This window comes from Pterocles gutturalis, unplaced genomic scaffold (genome assembly GCF_000699245.1).
Source record: "Pterocles gutturalis isolate BGI_N339 unplaced genomic scaffold, ASM69924v1 scaffold42494, whole genome shotgun sequence".
In the NCBI taxonomy this organism is placed as follows: domain Eukaryota; kingdom Metazoa; phylum Chordata; class Aves; order Pterocliformes; family Pteroclidae; genus Pterocles; species Pterocles gutturalis.
The window spans coordinates 1-8,258 of NW_010137313.1; the positions used below are offsets into that span (position 1 = coordinate 1).

At 40.2% G+C, this 8,258-nt stretch overlaps 1 protein-coding gene across 1 annotated transcript; it reads right to left on the reverse strand.

The window, feature by feature from the left end:
- Positions 1 to 1,405: 1,405 nt before the first annotated feature.
- KCTD19 (potassium channel tetramerization domain containing 19) lies at positions 1,406 to 6,857 on the reverse strand (the record flags this gene model as incomplete). The annotated part of the gene is given in 6 exon segments (XM_010082577.1): positions 1,406 to 1,529; positions 2,763 to 2,955; positions 3,178 to 3,300; positions 4,205 to 4,396; positions 4,719 to 4,869; positions 6,562 to 6,857. Coding segments are annotated over 6 exon segments (1,079 nt in total), but the record flags the coding sequence as incomplete, so codon positions are not given.
- Positions 6,858 to 8,258: the final 1,401 nt, after the last annotated feature.

The following is an 8,258-nucleotide window of genomic DNA, read 5'->3' on the forward strand; positions in this document are numbered from 1 at the left end:
TCTTATCCTTCCCCATCTTACCAGGAGGGAAGTGGGGGGGGGGTGGCGGTGTTGCAACCACGTGGTGGTGGTGGTCCTGACACCAAGACAATGGGGCAAAGGGATGTCTGCAAAGAAATTGTTTGCTACCGACAGAAGAGGGAAGTGCAGATGAGACTGTGGGATGTAGTGAGGAAGCTAACTCCAGTAGAATTAGTAGTAGCAGCGAGGTTTCAACTGGGTTACCTTGTACAGAGTATGAGTAAATGTATCTTCCCTGGAGCACGTGGAGTAACAGAGCAGAGCAGGTGGAGTGTGCTCAGCCTTTGGAAGAGGCTGGAGGAGGATCTTGTCACTGTCTACATCCAATGGGAAGGTGCAGGGAAGACAAAATATATTCTGCTTGGAGGTACAAAGTGCCAGGCCAATAGGCAATGGAAAAAAGTTGAAACATAGGAAATTACATGTATGACTATTTACAACAAAGGGAGTTAACTGCTTGAGCTGGAGTCCAGGAAGGCTGTGAGATTGCCATCCTTGGAGAGACTCAAAGCTTTTCCTGGCAAGGTCCTGAGCAACCTGACCTACTTGACCCTGCTCTGAGCAGAAAGTTGGACTACATGACCTCCAGAGATCTCTTCTGACCTAAATTCTATGAATATGAGGAAACCAGGATAAGTGAAAAGATAAATCCTTACATTAGTCAGCAGATCATTTTAACTCTTGTTAAAAAGCCACAATAAGGGCTGATAGAAAACATCATGATTTTTCTGTAAATGCTTTAGAGGAGAAGAGGGGATAAACCAAAGTGGAAACAGCATTTAAGTTAAACGTTAGTTTTAGCAAGAGCAAAATGCAGCTATGAATGCATTTAGGCTGGATGTTAGAAATAGATTCTTCAGTTCAACTGCAGGAGTTGTAAGAACATTCCCACACCAGGAAAGCCGGAGCAAAAGAAAGCTCACTATCTTTAAGGTAGAACATGTTTGGATGAAGGTAACTTGGGCTGTCCAATCTTGAAGAAACTGGATTCAGCAAATTAGTTCAGTCACGAGTAAACCTGGCAAGTTCAGCAAGTAAAATTATCCAAACCCATGAGCAGTGCTGCCCAAATCCAGTGAAGGCTTGCTCTATATCTCACCTGGAACCGAATGTTACCACTCCGGTGTCCACCGACCCGCAACAAACAATTAATAAGGCAACAGAGTAACAGTGGATCTTCGGAAGAGAAACACTGTCAGTGAGACACCTCAGTGTCACCTCCAGGTGATCTTTGAGGGGTTGTTACAGTACAAAAGCATATGTGAGTCATTGACTGCTTAATTGTATCCAGGCAAAGCTGCTCATTCTATTTTAAAATTAAAGAGTTGTGGAGAAATCTTGACTTACTATAATCTCTGTTCTCTGCTGGCATCTGTTGTTTCAGCTAACGTTTTAAAGCATCTTTCATTGGCTCATAAGTGGTGTCCCTTTGGTCTAAATAAGCACAGAGCTCTTGGATTTCGGAAATATTGTCAGTGAGAGGAAGTCGGCAAGTTCCCAGCCAATTCCTATCCAAAAAAAGCAAAATCACTAAAATTTTTATCCTTGTTTTATATTTTTACTCCTTATTTTTAAGGAGTACAACTCAGGAAATATGAGTTCTCCTAAAAATATATTGGGTTTTGCACCTACTGAGTTTTATTCATCCCCTTCTACATAATTTTTGTATTGAGAACAATCCAGCATCGATAACTAAAGCTATTGCAATGGAGCCATCAAATAATGACCTGCAATAGTTTTGAATAAAGCTTTTAGTGTGGTATTTCTGCTTCACGGCATCATTCACCCATGCCAACAGCAAATGCAGACAAGATGCTGGGGCAGAGATGAGCTGACTGTACATTCAACCTTCTTGTTGTCTTTCTGTCCTGTTTACAGGCTGGATATTATGTGCTTGTGCTATATTTAAAGTTGATTAAAAGGCGCAGGAAGCTTTTCAATCTGTAGTTGATGGAAATGTGTGGCTGAGCAGCTAATTACATGGCAGGCTTGAACCACAACCAATTGGATTCATTGTGATTTCTTTTCATTTTCTTTTCTTAATCCAAATCACAACAAGCAGGTGAAAGAAAATGGTAAGCACTTTTTACTAGAGAGTATTAAAAAGTGTACTTTAATGGCTAGCTTCATGACTCACCTATTGAGTGTCTGAATTTAAAAAAAAAAATAGTCCCTCTGTTGTAGCAAAGATGCCTGACATTCACATTTTCACCTGTTTCAGGAAAGAAGTACTAACGATTCACTAAGGAGCCATTTTTCTGTATGACAGGGTTTTTATTAAACCCATGCACTGGCATGGTAAGTCTGAGCAATAATGCTGTCTCAAAGGATCAAGTTAAACCACAGTATTCAGAAGTCTGCTTCCTTTGTTGGACTAGTTATAGCAGCATGACTTTTCTGTGACTTCAGAAACGCCCGTACCCATAGGCATGTAGATGATTTTGAAAATCCCATACAGAGTTTTCTGAATTAACGGTAAATCTTACATTTGAAGAACATCGGGTCATTAAAGAATTTATATATACCACTTTGGAATTTTAAGTTTACCAGCCTACAATAGAATAGAAGAATGCCAACTTGCATAATTATAGTCACTGCAAGTTGAACTGATAATCCGTACAAATTCTAAAAGACAAGCTGCTGAGAAGAGGACATGTTTTCAACCACAAACCCCATCAGACAGCCTTTCGAAAGAACCTTATGTTATGTTGATATTGCCTATGCAGAGGAAGGGTGGGTACTTGACATGCTGGAAGAGGATGCCATCACCAGAGAGGTGCAGGTGGCTCCTACCAAGGTTGCTGCCCACGCGGAGCTGTCCCAGAGCCGAATCTGGGTAGTTGGCCAGCAGCCCCAGCGCCATGGCATAGAGCGGGGACACCTTCCACTGCCCCCCAGCCCCTGCCACGGCCAGGGACACCACAGAGCAGCTGCCTGCAAGGAAAGAAGATGAAGGTTGTGCCCCAGAAGGTCGGCAGCTGACAATCACTGCTGTATTTTCCACCATTTTCAACATTTTGTGGAAGGGAGTTGCTAAGACTACTCACCTCAGTGTTGATCATATTAATAGAACTTCCATTTCAAGCAATTTCACAATATAACCTTAAAATCAATGCACATAAGGAAGAAAATATATAGCTATGTACATTATATTACCTCTGTAGATTTTCAAAGCATCTATAAGCTCAGGAATTCCCAGAATTAAAACTTCTTCCTCCAAGGCATCCATGCTGGAGAAGTCATCCGGCAACAACATCTTCTCTGAGCGTAGAAAATTAACTTGAAAATAAAAATAAAACATAGGAAGTGTGCGTTGACGTCTTCTGTCCACTGCTCAGATCTGTCAAAAATAGGTTCTTATTTCCTTTAGCATTACTGTTTACACACGCATGCATACACAGAAGACAAATGCACTCCAGGAAACACTTTGTCTTTGAAAACACAATCCTGAAAACAAGGTTTATGCTAGAGGAGACCAGATGCAGCATGAACGCTAGGGGAAGCACAGAATGAGGCAAGCTTTGTTTATCACAGCATCCTTAGAGATTCATGTAAGAGGGTTCCTGTTTGGCTGCTTTTTCCCCACTTCCAGGCACAGTCCCACCCCACTGCACATTTAAACACGTGCTTTATCATATGCTAACATTGGAGGACTAGCAGAGCAAAACTGCAGTTTCCTGTATATCTCATCTGAACCGAGTTTGCAGAGGATAAAATACTATGTTGATGGAGGAGGTATGTGATCCTGCCACACTTTTGAGAAGTACTTGTCTTTTTTTGAAGCTGGAAGATTATTTAATGAGCAAAACATGATTTTTTGCTAATGTAAAGATACAAGGTCAAGTGGAGATCAAGAGTCATCGCATAAGCTTTGTCTACTGTAATTACTGACTGCTAACAGCAGTTCTGGTACCTGATGGCATTAATGCATCTAGTTCAGAAAGCCTCTGGATTAATAAAACCCAAATGAGCAGGGCTGTAGGTGAGTGACTTTAGGTCCGTGTGCTCTGGAAGCCACGCAGTAGAGGCTCTGTTTCTTGCCTGATAAACAGGGCAGTAAAACCGGCAGGTAGCAAAGTCAAACCAACAACAAAAGATTAAAAGATTCTGATCTGCAAGGTAGACAGAAACAGCCTAACACAGAAACTGAGATGTGTAAAAGTAATTATAAGAAAGCAGTTACCTATGAAGCGGAACTCACTGCACCTGCATTCAACCAGGGCTGCATTCTGAAGCAGCCACAGCAAATTGTCGTCATTAACTAGGACAGGATATTTTGCCACCAAATCTAGTGGCAAAAAACAGTAATTCATTTCTTCTTCTGTATCTAGTAAAGGTGTATCCACCAGCCCTAGGGGAGCACTTTCATGTAAGCCTAGGTGAAAAAACCAGAGAAAAATCAAGGCACAAGTAAAGGAAAAAGAACCTCAGATATTCACTCTGGAGATCTGGCTCTTGTACAGCAAAGGCAATAAAAGTGCATTAACCTTGCGCGACATTTAGTGTACCCTAAAAGATGAAGCCCAGCATAAATGAACAAATATTTGCATGGGTTTCCTATTTTTAAAATAAAGATGACTAATGAGAAAATATCACAAAAAATAAGATTTGCAAGATTCTAAAACATTCCTGGCTTGCAACAAGTTACAACAATCCCTGGGCATTCCTAAAGATGCAAAAGAATTTGGGACACTTACCTGTGGATGCTGGCCTGCTTGAAGGAATCTCTGATGGCTTGCTGGTGCATTTTCGTGTTCTCCAGGAATTCAGAGATGTTCTTTCAGCTACTGGTGTATCTGCAGGCTGGACATGCGAATGATATTTCTGCTCCTTCCAATTATCTAGAATCTGTCAAAATACATAAAGGTTTTCTATTTACTACTTCAATTCAAATAATTAATCAAAAAAGCCAAAAGCAGCCATGGGAAAGAGCCTAATCCATGCCATGCTGTACTTCACATCTACTAAAATATGCCATGGAATATTGTATACAGCCAAGAACAAACACATTGCCAAGTTTTAAGTACCTAAAGGTAAATGGAATGAATTTGTAGAAAACATTTATAAGAACTTGAAATATTATTAGAGCTATTCATATATTCAAAAAAAGACAACGGTTTTTCAACATTTGAGTTTTAATGACACTTCCTTGTATTCTATCTCTGGACTTCGAGACAGCACACGGGTAAAAGTATACGATAGAAATAGCCAAGAACCCAACACAAAGCCTGAAAGACCTTTTGGGCTCTTTTTAATAACATCTTTACAATAAGCTGTAGGAATTCAATGATTAGAAAGGGGAAATCAGTATTTGGATGAGTGATAGGAATGTTTAACAGTCTGTATTTCCTGATCTTTTACCGAATTATAAATTATTTTAAACTTGCACCAAACAATTACCTGCTGTTGTAGGATATTAATTATAAAGTAAGTTTAGAGCCACAGTTATGACTTCTAATGCACATGCATAAAATTCTCTCATGAATTAATAAGGTTACACTGACAAGCACTTAGAAGCCAGAAAATGCAAGCATTCTAGTTCGGTGGAATATGTTCCTGGCTATACCACAACAGGTCCATGTTAAACACATGATCATGTACGGTTTGTTAATGCAACAGACTGCTGAGGTGTGGCGGTCTTCCTCTCCCAACCTATTTGGAGATGTTACATCTTTAAACACAGGCCTAAAAGAAAACCCAAAGATGTTCAATGTTAAACCCAAAATGTTAATATTTTGGGCTAAAAGTAGCAAGCGTAATAGCACCCGAGACAATTCCTCAAAAAATATTAGTAACCAAAAGAAACTTGGATTTTAGATTAAACTTAAAGGAAATGCAAATATTAATGTCCCTGCTCACTGCAGAGGGTTTGGGCTAGGTGACCTTCAAAGTTCCCTTCCAACCCAAACCATTCTATGACTCTGTGAAAATACGTATTTCATCCAGCCAGGAAGTATGGACTCAACCTTCACTGGTACTATGCAAAGCTGCCCTGTAATTACAATAAAAAAACACTTGTAGATAAATAATAAAAGTTAGCTACAGGAATCCAGTTAACATTTTGCTTTATGCAGCAACAGAACAGGGGGAGAGGAAGAATCATCATTTCCTCCTTTGTCAGGTCAGTGAATTCAGTGGTGTCCCATTGGGATGAATTTGTTTTCAGGAGGACTGAACCTTCCCAAGGAAGGCAGTCTCACCCTCCTCAGGTTAGAAGGTTCATATTCAACACGACTGGGCAACATAATTGTCATCAAGCGCAACAATTGGCAGGCAAAAGCCTCTGCTCGCTTTAACTTCAGGAAAAAAAAAAAAAGCAATGACCATCAAATGAGCTCTTACAGAAAGGTCAAGCATGAAATTTGTACATTTTCTGTACTCACCAACTGTGGCAGATGAGGTGAATGTGGAAGTTGTTTGGACACCTTTCATAAGCACTGATAAAATTACATCCACAAACTTGTTGACATCCTTCTACAGACAATTTTATCTAAGAATGAAAAAAATTCTAGAAAAGCCACATGGAATATCCCACTTTACCTGCAATAAAGGTGTCAGCTGCAAAATTAATGCTTGCTTGTATAATAAGTTCCATTCAGTATAGCTGAAAAAAGATAATTTTCAAGTCTGCATGTAATAATGAAGGTGCCTAAATACAAAACCATCTTGGTCAATAAATAATCTCAGATTTTCAGACTGATCTTGTACAGAAGCTTCTTTCCACAACAGAGATTCAGGAAACTTAGAGACTTTACTTTTGGGAATTGAGAAATACCAGCCACCAACATTAAAATGAATTAACTTTTCCTCTGCAGGTTCCATAATGCTCTTGGTTCCTTCAAACAGAAGAGGAAAACACCTCAAGAGGCAAGAATGAACCTGTAAACTCTGAAATGATGTGACTTATTTTAAAACTCAGTTGGACTTTGCATTTTATTTTCCGTTCCTTGGTAGCTTGACAAAAAATAAAGCAGAGGGCAAGTGACCTAGAGCATTACCTTCTCATTCACTTGCACATGGACATTCCTCAGTTAACATGTGTTTAAGGTCCTGGGTCTTGACAAATCAGCAGATTGCAAGGTTCTGCATAGGGTAATACTTATGGGTAAACCTTGGGACAACCTGGTTTACATTTATGCTGAGTTTGTCACACAGAACAGCAACTGAAATGTAACAAACAGCTTCCTTAAATATGAAAAGGAATAAAATGCAAATAAATACCACACACCCTCCCACACAATCTGTGTGCCCACGGACACACCAGTCTATACAGTTAGTTACTATCTTAAGATGCAGATATTTAGTACTATGCAGATCACAATCCTCTTGACAAAACAGGAAAGAAACTTGTCCTGGGTGAAAGGATGCTTGGTATGCAAAGATGTGGCCGTCAGCTAAGCAGAGAGAAAATCCTCAAGTGGGGCAAGAACACACAGTTAAGGCCTGTGGATGATTTTTTCATGTTATTGTGTCACACGGAGATGTGGATTAGTCTGTGGCCTACTAAAATGGACAGAAATGTCAATTCAAGCCTGAGAACAACAACAACAAACCCCACCCCCCCCAGCCTGTGCCACAGCAGCCAGCCTCCAGTGCCAAGGAGACAGTTTGTATTGACAATGGAGAACACCATTCCTGCGGCAAAAAAAAATAAAATTGCGGTGGGTGAGGATACCTGATATCTGGAATGTTTTTAGGCCATTTCTCAGACTGAAAAGAGTTAAAAGGCAATCTGGAAAAAGATCGGGGGAAAAAGAAAAACCCAATGAATGCAAGAATTTAACTTTGTAGCTTCTAGAGAGAGCTCATAACCAAAGGCCAGGCTGGATGAGGCTTTGGGCAACCTGGGCTAGTGGGAGGGGTCCCTGCCCATGGCAGGGGATGGCACTGGATGGGCTTTAAGGTCCTTTCCAACCCAAACCATGCTGTGATTCTATTATTCTAAAACTAACGATGGAGAACCACAATTGCGTTGCCCTCAAAGCACGCTTAGCCAAGACTTTTCATTATCACCTTCTTAACACTGATGCTACCCGGCAATTTCAAACAAATTAAATGTTTGAACATAATAGATGGGGAAAAAAAAAAAAGCCCTGTTCAAGCAACAATGATTTTTTTAAAAAGAAAAGAAACAGGATACTAAAATGTAGATATTTCTAAGGCTCATTTCCAATTTTTTTGGGAGGGGACAGGGGAAGACAGCCAGCCCTCAATGGATACCTGTGGGAGTGGGCAGG